Consider the following 14,926-nt stretch of genomic DNA (forward strand, 5'->3'; position numbering starts at 1 on the left):
TGGCTGGAGAATTCTGGGAGCTGAAGTCCACATATCTTAATACTGTCAAGGTTGAGAAACACTGCTTTAGAACAAGAAAGGATGTGATGTCATCAGATATTAGGTGGTACCTTGCTCTTGAGGAGCTTACAATCTAAAATGGATTTTGGGGAATAGGGCAAGGGTGGATTCCGGCAGTCACTACTGCTGTTATGCTCGTGGGTGTGCTATGCACGCGCATGTGCAGTACAATAAAAATTGCTCTGCACATGTGCAGAAGCAAAAAAACAAGATGGCACTTCTAGAGAACCAGTTTGGGGCTGTGGCAGGCCTTGGTCGCTGCCAATTCCAGTGACCCAGGCCGCTAAACCACTACCGGTTTAGCTGAACCGGTAGGAATCCACCAATGGAATAGGGAGGAACACATACCAGTGTGAGGCATAGATGCTTTAGCATCAAATGCACCTGGACATCAGGTCTTTTCTTCCTGGATCTCATTCATTCTCCTTGCAGAACATGACATTGCTATCTGTTCAATCATCTCCAATTCTCAGGAATTCCTAGCTGACTCTGCATTTTCTTGTCTTGTATGGTTTCTTTCAGTTGTTCTATGTTGTTGCTGGTGTGAACTTGGATGGTGTCTAGCCATCATGTTTTTTGATTGACTCATTTCCTTTTACCACTGATCACTGCGGAGCATAGTGTCTTGAAATCCAGTAACTGTAATTCTCCAGTCAGTTTGTCCAACAAATAAGTTTTAAAGATGCCTTCATGGGGAATGGAAAAAGGTTCTTTGACAATTGTTCAAACTGTAAGTGTAAAAGGGAAGAGAGTCTACTTAAATATATTTTATTCACAGGTCCTTTAAGGTTCCACTTTCATTTTTACTGTCCTCCAGCACAAGTCATGCGTCTTCCAAGACGATATGGAATTGTTGTGTGTTGTTTATTCACATTTATTGAAAAAGGAAGCTCATATGCACAAACTATCCACCTGGAAGCTGGTTTGTTTTCCAGATGTCTTTTCTGTTCGTTCCCCGATCATACAAAGGGCAGCTTTTTAAAAAGAATGGAATAATAGTGCAGTCTTCCCTTCTATAGAAAGCTTTTTTTAAAAAAAATGTTTTATTGGGTTTTTGTTTTTAAACATAAAACAACATCAATACATGAACAGTGTGGCCTCTGAGTATAAATAAAAATAACAAGTCAATTATTATATTAACCAAACCTGTATAATCCTAATATTAACATATTTGATTGTTCAATGATTTGTTTGTTTCAATGTTTCCATATTCCATTCTAATATCAATAATCTTCTTAAATATGCATAGTAATACTATCTTTCAATTTCTCATCTTTCCATCTAGTTATATTCAATTTATATAGATAACTGCTTCCCTCTAATTATTTCTACCTCTATTCTGACTTCTAATCTAGTCACTTTTACTAATCCTAATATTAATACACATATTTAATTAAGGCATTGCCCTTTTAAAGATGCATATTCTTATTTCTATCTCTATTTCTAGTTTTTAATCAAGCCATCATTATATGAGAAAAAAGAAAGAAAGAAAAAATTCTTTTCTATCCATCATCTTTTGCCTGTTTTAATACTTCAATTTTAATTGTTGTTGGTTTTTTTTGGCTTTTCTTTCTTGGATCCTTGTTTTTATCAACATCTATATCTTCATTATTCCATTTAAATATTTCTCCCATCTCTCTCCTCCTAGGCTGCCAGAACTCCAAAATACTCAACCTACCGTACTCCTTTCTTCCTTTCCAAAACCTCTACCAGATTATCCAATTCCAGCCCCATTTTTATATTTTTCAAATAAATTTTCTTGTCCTGTTGGTTTATTTGGTGGTTTGTCTGTTCTATCTTTTATCCATTCTTTCCGTTGTTTCGTCTCTTTTCAATCATTGTCAGCTGTATCATTTTTTTTCTAATTTGCCACTTATGCCTTGGATTAAGTCTTTTATCTCTCTTTGGTTCTTTATCATGATATCCCCTGGATCTCTGAAGCACTAAATCACTAAAATCCTCCTGGAAAAAACATCTTATGTTAGTTTAATACATCCGCTTTTAGTCACGGCCATGAACCATATATATTGTTCCAATTTTGCTCATCAAAAAGTTCAATAGTCATAGCTCTTTACATCCCAAAATTATTGATCGATTCCATTTAGACAGTCTAGGCCAGTGATGGTGAATGTTTTTCGCCTCAGGTGCCAAAAACACGTGAGTGTGTGCACATGCACTCGAGTGCCCACCCACATAACATAACCCCCCCCCCTCACCTGCGTGGACCGTGCATTTTTGCGCAAGGCTTCCCTGCCACGCCCTGTTCTGGATGCTTCCCCTTGGCTAACGCCCAGCGAGGAGGGAAGTTGCTCTGCCACAAATGGGCAGAGACCGGGGGTGGGAGATCCTCAAGTGTGCTCCTGCGTCAAAAAACCTTCCCTTATCATTATCCTGTGTAAAGATTGGGCCCTTTTTACACCGGCAGGTGTGAATCTGGTTGCTAACACCCCCCACCCCCCCAACCAGAGGATCCTGGGCACTACAGTCAATAGACAAATGAGGAAGGGAGCTGCCTGCACGAGGGAAAGACAAGTGGCAAGGAAAGAAGAAAAGGGACTTCTTTCCATTTCGCTGGCTGCTCTGTTTCCCCCTCTCCCCCATGCTATTAAAGGTGATCCTGCCTGCCTCACTGGAATCTAAAGCCTGCATGGGGGAAAGACAAGGAAAGAATTGGATTCCAGCAATTAGGCAGGATCCCCTTTAATAGCACCGGGGTGGGGGGTGGGGAAACAGAGCAGCCAGTGAAAGAGAAAGAAGCCCCTTTTCTTCTTTCCTTGCCACTTGTCTCATGCAGCTCTCTTATTTCCCTTTGGATTCCAGCGATCAGGCAGGATCCCCTTTAATAGCACGGGGGGTGGGGAGAAAACATAGCAGCCAGCAAAAGGGAAAAAGCCTCTTCTTTCCTTGCTGGTCTCCCCCCCCCCCCCCACCTCCCCTGCAGGCAGCTCTCTCCTCATTTCCCTTTGGATTCCAGGGATCAGGCAGGATCTCCTTTAATAGCAAGGGGGGGGGAAACAGAGCAGCCAGCGAAAGGGGAAAAGGCCCTTTTCTTCTTTCCTTGCCACTTGTGTCCCCCCCCCCCTCCCCCGGTGCGGGCAGCTCTCTCCTCATTTCCAGTTTGCTTTGGGCTGTTTTTCGCCCTTTGGAGGCTTCAGGGAATCCTCTGGAGTGCAAAAAACCGCCAAAAATCAGCTGGGGAGCGCTGGAGCTGACAGGGCAACGCCTTTGCGTGCCCTCATAAATGGCTCCGCGTGCCACCTGTTGCACGCGTGCCATAGGTTCGCCATCACGGATCTAGGCAATTTTCACACAACAAAAGTCACTTTACGTAAGAGTCTTATTCTCACAATAATGAAGTAGTTAATTATAGAACAGTTAATCTCACCACAATCCTTCAAAAAAGTGTTATTTATTTCTTCTCTCCTTTTTTCTAGATTTGTAGAAGTGTAGTATATTTCACTCACCAGTAAATAGCTGCATCAACAGGTTTTTCAGCATTGTTTCAGACGTGATAAATTAATCCAAATATATTTCAATTTGTAGAGACACTATTAAGTACTCAAGTAAGTTCAGATAAATAATTCCAGTATTTTATAATGCCTTCCCATAACAACGCCCATTCAATTTAAAAATTCAATTTTCTTTGATTAAAGGATCTTTAACTTTTCCCTCCTTTCAGCCGAGTCTAGGATTTTTCTCTCTATGGTTATTCGCCGCTTTAAAGAAGGTAATTCTGAGCTTCTCTTCCTAGATTTTCTTCTTTTTTCTTTTAAGTTTAGGGACTAAATACCCAAAAAAGGGATCTTCTCACTCAGCTCCAATCACTGTTCACAAACTTCATGCCAGCACCACTCTTAGATGTTTGTCAGGTATCCCAGCCTTGTGGCAGCCATGTTTAGGCTGTCTCTTCTCCACACCATGGCTGAGAGGGAAAGAAAAGCCTCGGGTCCGGCACAAGAGATGTGACAGGGCACGCCTCTTTGCTTCGCCTCCCCTACAGGAGGCTTTGGCTCTTTTCGGATCCCACCAGTGGGGAGAATTCGGCACAGGAGCGCGGAAACTAGCCCCTTGTGTCCGATGCCACAACATCAGCTGATCTCCAGATATCCTTAACAATTGTCTTCTTTTGTATTTAAAAAAAAATGTTTAAAGTTACAACTTTAAAGTTTAGTGACCTATTAATATTTTAAACACACCAATTGTGTTACCATTAACTTTTTGATTCTTTCCAACCCAATGGAATGCCATAAACAAATTCTGTAAAGGGACTCGGGACTTTATCTGCCCGTTCATCAGCAGAATAAGACCCCAAAAAAAGAATCAAATTTGAAGTAATCCAGATCAGGCCAGGATTTTTTAAAAACTGTCAGAAAAACCCCCTCGATGTGTCTCTTTGGGAGAGATAGTTGGACAGAGCTTGGAATGTTGCCAACTGATCTAAGCCCTGTTTCCTCTTAGTCACATGACCCACAGTAGGACTATCATTAAGAGCTAAAAAAAGAATTATGGAAACCCTTTCCCCATGCTTTTCTTCTTGGTTTAAAAAGAAGCACTAGCGAAATACACTGCTTAAATGAGAGCATTAAAGCAGTCTAATTTACATTTTAAATTATTTTCTCCCTCTCACTCCCACCTTAACTTTAAAAAATATGCTGTACACTGTGATCACATAGATCATATACATTCAACTTTTAGGAATGGGTAACCAGGCTTTAACCAATAAGCGCTAAGCATTAAATACTTGATTTGGCTTTTAAATGCTTTGCTTGGAATTCCCTCCCTACCAATAGCCACTCAGGTCCCATTCCACCATTATCAATGGAATAGGTATGGACAAGCATGACTCTGAGAGAGCCGGAAATTAAGAATTTTGTAGCTTCCAGTGGAAAAGCTATGATGATTTAGTTTCAGAAGCCTTGGACCTGGCGTCAGTCTCTGAAGTCACTATAATGAGTCTCTCCTTTTAGAGACGAAAAGAAATATTCTTTCTTAGTAAGGCTGTTAAAAGGCTGAAAATGCAGCAGCAAATAGGTGGAGAATTGCACATTCTATACAGGTAGTTCTCGCTTAGCAACTGTCGCTTAATAGCCATTCAAAGTTACGATGCACTTCAAAATAGCTGCTTAACGACCGCTCAAAGCAACGAGGGACTTCAGAAAAGCTATTTGTGATTCGTCCCCTACGTTATGACTGCCGCACTCTACTAGAGTCACATGACTGCATTTTGGGTGCTTGGCAACTGACTTGCTTGTATAACCGCCTGCAGCAGCTTTTGGTCATGTGACTACAATCTGCCACGTTTTTTGCCATTTTCTAACCAAAAAATGGCAAAAAACGCCCATTGGATATATACTGGGTTTGCTTTAAGGTCCCCGATTCACTTAATAACTGTGACTGACTCACTTTATGACTGGTTGTAAAATGGTCATAAAAATCAAGTTCGGTCATGTGGTGCCCCAACTTACGATCGCAATGACTTATGACCAAAATTCTGGGCTCCACTATGGTTGTAAGTCGAGGACTACCTGTACATCACCCATTCTATTCCTGCCTCTCTTCTGCAGGCACAAGCAAGTAACCATTGCCAAGGGGATCGAGCTCAAGATCAGCTGGTCTTTCTTTTTCTTGCACCCCATCTTCTTCTTCGGTGGGAACAGGCATTTGGCCAGAGCTGTGGCTGTGTTGGGAAAACCGTTCCAGCAAGAGCTGCCTAAGAAACATGACTGGAATGGGTAGAGCAGCCACAACGATCAGGCTAATGAGAAGGCCCAAGGCCCATGGTGGGTATTCCAGCTGCTCCTCCTCTGCCTGGAAAGGGAAGGGAGAGAGGAAATTATAGATGCATTATCTCCCTTTTACATCAGGCCTCCTCTGTACATTCCCTGGTTGTGTTCAGCAAGAGAATTGAGTGGAAAAAGTTATTCTCCACATGCTACTCCATAAGTAAGCCATAATATGATGCATTTGTTTGGGCTTAATAATCTTGTGGCTTTTTAAAAAAAATTCTAACCCCAAGGTTAAAGCAAACATATTGTGCAAACCCACCCTTTAAATCAAGAGATCCCCAACCGTGGGACAGGGCCCAGTTACAGGCTGTAGCCTGTTTGGAACAGGGCTGTGGAATGGACAGGTGTGTGTGTGTGCCTGCAGCTCCATTTGTACAAGCAGCAGGCGCGTATGCCCGCCGCTCATGCAAATGGAGCTGCATGCAAGCGTGCATTCACCTGCTGCTCACAAGGAACCATTCCTTCTCTTTCCCACCCACCAGCCTGTAAAGCTGGAGAGATTGGAGACGGCTAGTTTAAACGGTTCCTAGATTTCATTTCATTTTTGTTAAAATATTCATGACTGGGAAATACATGGGAACAAGGTCAGCCAATGAATAGGCATAGCAACTAAGTCAGCCAATGGGAGCTTAAACAGATCTGAGTCTGTGCAAAGAATTGAAACAGAACCTTAAGCAGTCTGCTGCTCTGAGAAGTAAACAAGCAGTCTCTCTGGGCTTGTCTGCTGAAATGAAACTAACTGCTTGTGTTTGCCTGTAACTCTCCTGCCTTGTGTTTACTTGGAAGAACCACCTGTTGGTATTGTACATTCATTCATCTATTCTTATGTATATAAAAAAGTTAATGAATCCAGCTGCATCAGTTATCTTTGTGTGCTTCTGGATTTGAATTTATGCAACAATCTCTGAAAATTTTTGTTTGTTTTCAAACAGAAGACAAGCAGTCCATGTGCAACACATGAAACACAAAGGTAGACAAATTCCTTACCTTTTCTCTGTTCCAGGCGGTGTAGGTGGGGCGTTTCATGACCAGGTGTACCAAACTCGCTAGCAACAGGCACACCATTGCTGCCAGACTCACAAAGCGCCACATGTAGCTGTAGATTTTCCATGGCCGCCAGCCCAGCATGTTTTCTATGTCATCCAAGAACCTGCAGAAAGAAAGACATATACAGGCGAAAGTAGAAGACGGCTGAACAAGATGGTTTGCGCAAAGGCTGCACAAAAATTATGATTGCTGATTAAAACCCTACCTTTCTTTCTCCAACTTCCTATCCCACAAACAAATTAGAAACATGCAGAGATGGGAGGGAAGGCAAGAGAATTACCTGTCAGCTCCGTAGACCCAGGCTATGGCAAAAGCTTCGCCGGCTACAACAATAAGCAGGGGCAGAGTGGCTGAATAGTCATCAAACATAGTCACAAAATAGTTGCCTGAGCCTTGAACGAAAATCAAGCCCAGCACGAATCCAATAAGGCAGCACAGGGCTGTAGGGAGAGAGCACATCAGAACGTCAGGACCAGTACAGACAAAAGAGAGATGCCGTTGCTATTTTTATTTAACATCACCGGAATGATCTGAGAGTCATACGCAGCATAAAATACACATGGCAGCATTTTTTTAAAAAAGGAGATGCTATCTCAGTGATGGCCTTTTTCTTGTTGTGTGCTGAAAGTGCGCACATGTGCAACAGCATATGCACACACACACCTGCACGCTCCGCCCCTTGTGCATGCGGGGGAAACCGCCCCCGTGCATACCGTGTGCTCCATCGCCCGCTCATGCGTGGTTGACGGGCCTCCCTACTCCCCTTCCTCCTCTTGCCAATTTTTGGCTTCCGGGTAGGTGCAGGCAGCTTTCCAGGCCCAAAACGGGGCGCAGGGGGCTTCGCGTGGTGCCCCTACGTCCCATTTTGGCTTAGGGGTTGGTGCAGGAAGCCTTCCAGCCCCAAAATGGGGTACAGGAGGGCTGCGCAAAGCCTCAACATGCAATGCAAATGCCAGCTATGCATGCACTCCACCCCCTGCGCATGCAAGCACGCATCCCCACATGCGCCCTGTTCCTGCACAAGCATAGCAGAGACCCAAAGACCAGCTGGCCGGCAGGAGGTGCGCGCGCATGTGCGGTGCTGCTGGGGTGGCATGACAGCGGGCATGCCTGTAGAGAGGGCACAGCTTGCTACATAGATTTGCCATCACGGTGCTATCTGGATCACAGCTAAGGGTAATGTAGGAATGTAATCATTATTTTAATGGTCTACTAGTATCAGGTATCGGCCGGTAGATATCTCCGTCAGAGTCCCTGTTTCAAACAGAGTTGTGAGCAAAATGCAAGGTGGCCACGCCCAACTACTTTGCTGCAGTCTTCCCACAGAAGTTACAGCACTAGAGCAGAGGAGCAAGAGTCCACAAGAGCTGTGGGACCTGGACGAGATTGATATCTGGGGACAACACCCAGCTGCTTGGTTTTCTTAGGCCTAGATTTGGGACACCTGCTGGTGGTATATAAGCTGCGATGGAGAAGATACTTTCCAATTTCTTGCTCAAGATTCAGAAAACATGGTACCAGCCCAGAAGAAAATATAGAACTGGAGGTACAATTATGTACCAATAATCTTCAATATACAAGCATTTATTTAATTTGAAGTTTAATTCGAAGGTGGCGTGGGAGTAGTCACAACTGGGTATTTACCCAGCCCTTTTGCCCGGAGACTGAGGTAAATCTTGAGGCCACACCTCCGCTCCTCCTCCTGACTTCCCCAGATTAACTGATGGTCCTGTTGCAGAGAAGCCTGGAAAGGAAGGGGACAGAGAAACACACGCACACACCCTTCCTGTCTGGTCCCTGACTGACCGTATCTGAACTAATTCAGGACCCTAGCGCCGGGCGCCCTAACGGGTGGGAAGTGACTACTCCCGTGCCACTTCGAGACATGCAGTTCAGGTAAGACCAACCGACAGTCTCCGAAGTGGGGCGTGGGAGGAGTCACAACTGGGACATACCAAAGCTAGATGTCCGTGGGAGGGAATCACTGGGCCTGAGCCCCACAAGAGTCAAGGACTCCCTGAAGAATCCTCCTCCCGAAGGTCGTCTCCGCAGAGGCGTATGCATCCAGCCGGTAGTGCCTGATGAACGGCGAGGGTGAGGACCAGGCGGCTGCTCTGCAGATCTCCTCAATGGGAGCCTGGGTGGACCAGGCTGCTGAGGTGGCAGCACTTCAGGTGAAGTGCACGTTGATGCCCTCTGGAGCCTGGAGCCCTCAAGCTTCATAGGCCTTGGAGATGGCCAATCTGATCCACCTGTTGATGGTGGCCAGGGAGACCTTGGCTCCCTGGGTAAAAGGTTGGAAGGAGATGAAAAGCACCTCTGACCGCCTGAAGGTCGCCGTGCATCTCAGGTAGATGCGCAGGGCTCTTTTGATGTCTAGCCGATGCCAGGACCTTTCCCTTTTCCTGGAAGGGTTCGGGCAGAAGTCCGGAAGAACAATCTCTAGTGCCCTGTGAAAGGGTGAATTGATTTTGGGCATGAAGGCAGGGTCTAGCCTGAGAACGACCCAGTTGTCTAGGAATGAGCAGAGATCCTCCCTGCTGGAAAGAGTGTTAAGCTCGGACAACCTCCTGACTGAGGTGATCGCCACCAGGAAGACCATCTTGAGGGTCAGGAATTTTTGGGCGGCCGAACTTCTTGCAAATCTGCAGGAAGATGCTGGGGTGGAGTTGCCATTCTCCGTTGTCAACTGCCTCCCTGCTGAGCCAGTCCGCCTGCTGGTTCTCTACCCCGGTGATGTGCTCCGCTCTGATCGATCAGATGTTCCTTTCTGCCCAGTTCCCCAGCCGGAGGGCCTCGTTGCGCAGCGCCTTAGAGTGCGTGCCCCCCTGCTTGTTCACGTGGGCTTGGCGCCACATTGTCTGTCAGGACCAGGATGTGTTGGTCGGACACTGTTGCCTTGAAGTGTTGCAGAGCCAGATGGATTGCTCTGAGCTCCAGCCAGTTGATGTTGTTGCGCATATCCGTTGCGGTCCAGTGGCTTGGGCTAGTTGGGATTCCAGGTGTGCTCCCCAGCCGAATAGACTTGTGTCCGTCATGATCACCTTCCTCTCTGGTTCCCTAAATAGGGACCCTCTGCCTAGAGCTGGCGACAGCCACCAATGGAACGAGAGGAGCACCTAGGGTGTCACAAGAACCTTGAAGCTCGCGTCACTCGTTCCGCCTCTCTGGTGCGGGAGCAGGAACCTCTGCAGCTCTCGGGCATGGAGGCGGGCCCAGGGCACGATCCCTATGCATGAGATGAATTTCCCGAGAAGCCTGGAAAGAAGAACTACAGGGACAGAATGAGACTTACGGATCTCCTGAACCAGCTGAATAATGCTGTCCCTACGCTCCCATGAGAGGAAGACCTCACCAGCCACCGAGTCAATGATGGTCCCTTGGTGTTGGAGCTCATGGAGGGAACCAGATGGCTCTTCTCGAGGTTAATCAAGAACTCTAGGGACCTCAGAGTGTCGATGGTGAGACTTAGGTTCTTCTCGGTCCTGGCCGGGGATCTGGCCAGGACGAGGATGTCATCAAGGTAACAATGAAGCCGGACAGGGATGGACCGAAGGTAGCCTGCAGCCGCAGCCAATACCTTGGTGAAAGTTCTGGGAGCTGATGCCAGTCTAAAGGGAAGGGCCCTGTACTGGAAGTGGTTACCCTCGTGTGAAAACCTGAGGAACCTGTGGTGCTCAGGGGTGATCATGATGTGTAAGTAGGCCTCTGTGAGATCGATGGAGGCCAGGAAGTCCCCCTGTCAAATACCTTCTAGGATGGACTTGAGAGAGGCCATCTTGAACCTACGGTTTACTAGTCTGGAGTTGAGTAACTTGAGGTCTAAGATGGCCCTCTATCCCCCTGAACTCTTGGGAACTAGGAACAAATTCGAATAGAATCCTGATCCCTTCTCCCCCTCTGGAACCGACTCTACTGCCCTGATGGCCAGCAGGTGCTGGATGGCCTTGTGCAGGAGAGCGCGCTTGGCCGGATTCCTCGAGGAGGTAAAGGTTCGGAACCTATTTGAAGGCTGCGAGCGAACTCCAGCTGTAGCCCAAGCTTAACAGTCTGGATGACCCACTCATCCGAGGTGATGCGTTCTCAGGAATCCGCAAATAAGGAGGTGTCCGCCAATGGGGTGATCCAGGGGCGGATCACTTGAACCTGTGGAAGGGATGCTCCCCCCCCTCGAAAGGGCCACTTGCCCTGCGGTTGGCTCCTGAATCTGTCCCTGGAAAACTGCCTATCTCCCTGCCTGGGGAATCTGGGTGCGGTGTTGCTGGAACTCTGACTCAGGTGGGCGATAAGATGCTCTCCTGGGGTAAGGAGCCAGTCGGTGCTCTGAACGTCTGTTCGTGGTCGGGAAGACTTTACGTTTGTTCTTGTCTTCCATGAAAATGGGATCTAGAGATGAGCCAAACAGCTTGTCCCTGGTGTAATCTGCTCCTGCCAAGTGCCATTTCACCCAGGATTCGGCCTCCCAATGGCGTAGCCACAGTAAGCGCCTGGATGCAACTGAGGATGATAAGGCTCTAGAAGAATACTTTACCGCATCCAGGGGGCATCAGCTGAGAATTGGGTGGCTGCCATTAACTTGGTGATGTCCTGTAGCAGCCTCATGTCTGATGCCGGAGTCCTGTCCCGAAGTTGCTCCAGCCATAGCAGGGTGGACCTGTTGAAAAAGGAGGCAGCGGCCGCTGCCCTAATTGCCCACGTCACTGCTTGAAATGTTTTGCGCATTACCATCTCTGCTCTCTTGTCCTCCGCTTTGAGACAGTTACAGAGGTCTCCAGTCACCACTGTAGAAAAGAAAGCCAGGTTAGCGACCGGAGTGTCCACTGGAGGAACCTGTAAGGTTTGGGCGAAGGTAGCATTAAGATCATAGAACCTGCGGTCATTGCTCCCCGGATTGGGGAAGGAACCTGGCTTAACCCACTAGGACTTAAGCACCTCTAGGAAAAGGTCTGGGGTGGGGCTCTCCTCCTTCTCCACCTGGGGTCTGTGGAAGGGCCCCTTCTTGTTCCCCCCGCTCGTGCCAGGGGTGGCAGCAGCTGGGCTGGGCTCTGGATTCTTGTCCAGGTCTGCCGTGGCCTTAGCCTTACGTAACAAGAAGCTAAACAAGGGGTGGGGAAGACTGGTGATATTGGGCGCCTCAGGCGCCTGGGCGTCCTCGTCTTCTGAAAACCCAATGTCCTTAAGTTCTCCCTCCTCTAGATCCAAGCCCTCGCTGGCAGTGGAGGGAGAGGATGACCTGGCCTCTCTGGGAGCAGGTGACCCGGGCTGGTCATGATGACCTCTGGGGTTTCCCCAGGAAGCCCTTCTTCTGGAGCCCTGGGACTGATGTTTCATCCCCATGGCAATCCCCTGTGCTATGGCTCTGACTAAAACCTCCTGAAAGCTTTCAGGGAACTCTGGGAAGGAGGGGGGAATATCTGGAGGTTGCAACGAATCCCCTGAGCCTGGTGATTGTGGAACCAGCCGGGGATCTCCTTCCTAGCAGCCCTGGAGGTGCTTGTTTTGGCGGAGGACCTCCCTCTTGTGAATGGGGGAACCCCACTGGAGGTCCTCTCGCCTAGTTCTGACTCCCCTGGGGAACTAGGCCCCGCCGCTCCCCTGCTCCTCATAGCCTCAGCCATGCGGTACTCACGGTTACATTCACCACCTCCTCCTGTTATGTCGGCCTCGGCTCGACTGCGTGCCCTGTCGCTTTAAGACTGCACGCGCCTCCCGAGCTTGCCGCCGATCCGCGGCCCGAACACCGGCTCACTACCAACTGCTGTGCCCTCCCCAGATTACTGGCAGAGTTCTGGCCCATGCAACTTCCTTTTGGCTCCGGCGGTGGCTTCTGGGCACCTGCGGCGTCCGTAACCAGTCACACCAACCACACAGTCCACTCATATGCTTCAAGATGGCCGTGATCCAAGATGGCGACCGCCGAACCTGCGGTCCGAGTCTGCCGCTCCCTGGAGGGCTGTCCTCTGTCCGATTCTTGGCTTCCTGCAATCCCTCGATGGCTGGATCTCTGCAGAATTCGCAGCTAAATAAGGGCCTCCTCCCCCTGTGACCGTCCTGCCGCTTGGTGTTTGCACTAGCGCAGTGGCAATGCTTTTAGGGCTAGCAGCAGGTGAAGCATGAATGAGGAGGGGTGATCAGGTAAAAAAAATTGAGTTGCTGAAGTCTAGGTCTTCGAAGTGAAGGGAGAGTCAGGAAAGTACTCCTTCTGGGCCAAAGACTGAGGTTAATTTGGGGAAGTCAGGAGGAGGAGTGGAGGTGTGGCCTCAAGATTTATCTCAGTCTCCGGGGAAAAGGGCTGTGTTAATACCCAGTTGTGACTCCTCCCACTTCAGAGACAGAGTGTCTTACAACAGGTCCTTGCACTTATGTTCATCCGCATAGTTGTATGATCTAATTTGGGCACTTAGCAACCAACATTTATAATGGTTGCGGTAACCAGTTACATGACCACCATTCACAATCTTCCTACCTGTGTTCCTACAGGCAAAGTCAATAGGGAAAACTGGATTTTCTAAAGAATTGTGTGATTTGCTTAACAACTGTGGTGATTTGCTTAACAACAAAACAATCATAAAATTGGGCACAACTTACTTAATGACTGCTTTGCTTAGCAACATAAATTCTGGTGCCAATTGTAATGATAAATTGAGGATTACCTGCATTTTAACAGTGGAAAAAGCCCAAAATGATGTTCTTTCTCATGAAATATTTGAAAGGGAAAATTCCGAATGCATTGATTTAAAATGAATTGCAGTTGTAGCATTTGCTCTAAAGGAATGCTTGATTTTTTTGCTTCACTGTGATATAAGAAATATAGAATTTGCATATGATCTTTTGTTCCTTCCTTCCCCAGTATCCTGCAGAGTACCAGATTGATTTAAAAATGATTTCATTTTAAAATGCATTCATTGTCCTCTGGCACTCTGAAGTAGGGAAGTAGTAGCACCCAAATTCTGATCCAGGCATCTGAAGTAGCACAGCGGGGAAATCCTCTGAAGTCTGCTACTGATTCGGTGAGTCTGCTACCTAGCAGGTAAGAGGCGCAGAAGGAAGAGGAAGGAGGTTAGGAAGAATAAAGGTGAATTTCTTATTTCACAATAAGAAATCCGGAGAGTCACCAAATAGCTCCTTTTAGGCCGAAGACTGAGGTTAATCTGGGGAGTCAGAAGGAGGAGCAGAGGGAATGTCCTCTGATTTATGTCAGTCTCCAGGCAATTAGGCCGTAACAATACCCATCAGTGACTGCTCCCATGCCCCACCTCGGAGACAAGGAACATTTTGAAGCCTTCCGAATCTGCAAAGGTAAGTAGAACAAAGGGGGGTGAATCCGCTGTGCCATGCCATTTAAATTAGCTAGAAAACAGGAAATCCGACAATTCTAGCTAATATAAATTGTGCGTCACAGCTGATTTCACCCAGATAATCATTTTGTACTACCGGTTCGGTCCAAACCGGTAGCATTTCAGCCCTGAAGTAGCACCATCAACAATCAACACTATTAGCGTCCCATTTTAAATGCAACTCATTCTTCTGGAATCTGCAATCCTTTCACTTCATCTTGCAGAATATTTTAAATTCTACCACCTGCTTAGCCTCCTATATTCTGTAGAGTCCAAAGTACCGCAACCTAAAATCCCAGCCCTTGTGGTACATATAACACATCCATGAATTTTTGGCCTTGCCCCAGGTGAAGGAAGACTGCCCCTTTGCGGTACCTGTGAAGAGCGTCCGCCGACGCTGGAGACTTTGGAAGTTGTCCAATAAAGGAGTGATGATTCCTTGCATGTTCCCTAACATGGTGCTCAGCCCCAAATTGAGCAACATAAAGAAGAACAGCATAGACCAGAAGGGGGCTGTTGGAAACAGGGTCATAGCTTCTGTGAAGGTGATGAAGGCCAGGCCTGTCCCTTCTACACCCTGAGGGAGAAAGAGAAAGAAATATGGACAATAGGAACTGTAGCAAATGCCAAATTTAAAGCAAATGGAAAACTTAATAAAGGTAAAGGTTCCCCTCGCACATATGTGCTAGTCGTTCC

At 47.2% G+C, this 14,926-nt stretch overlaps 1 protein-coding gene across 2 annotated transcripts in view; it reads right to left on the reverse strand.

Moving 5' to 3' along the window:
* Nucleotides 1-3,453: 3,453 nt before the first annotated feature.
* The window catches only part of SLC6A16 (solute carrier family 6 member 16), a 48,631-nt gene continuing 37,158 nt past the window's right edge, over nt 3,454-14,926 (reverse strand). Inside the window, exons 10-13 of one of the 2 annotated variants that reach the window (XM_087713826.1) lie at nt 14,606-14,807; nt 7,174-7,333; nt 6,834-6,996; nt 3,454-5,868 (exon numbers count right to left, since the gene is read on the reverse strand). In XM_087713826.1, the coding sequence (XP_087569952.1) occupies nt 5,602-5,868; nt 6,834-6,996; nt 7,174-7,333; nt 14,606-14,807 (792 nt within the window). In that variant the 3' untranslated portion in view covers nt 3,454-5,601. The remainder of the gene's footprint in view (nt 5,869-6,833; nt 6,997-7,173; nt 7,334-14,605; nt 14,808-14,926) is intronic. The other variant, XM_087713827.1, reaches the window with a different exon arrangement.

The sequence above is a fragment of the Thamnophis sirtalis genome, unplaced genomic scaffold, assembly GCF_051295495.1.
Source record: "Thamnophis sirtalis isolate CommonGarterSnake01/CBP01778 unplaced genomic scaffold, rThaSir2_p1.2 scaffold_4, whole genome shotgun sequence".
Taxonomy (NCBI): Eukaryota; Metazoa; Chordata; class Lepidosauria; order Squamata; family Natricidae; genus Thamnophis; species Thamnophis sirtalis.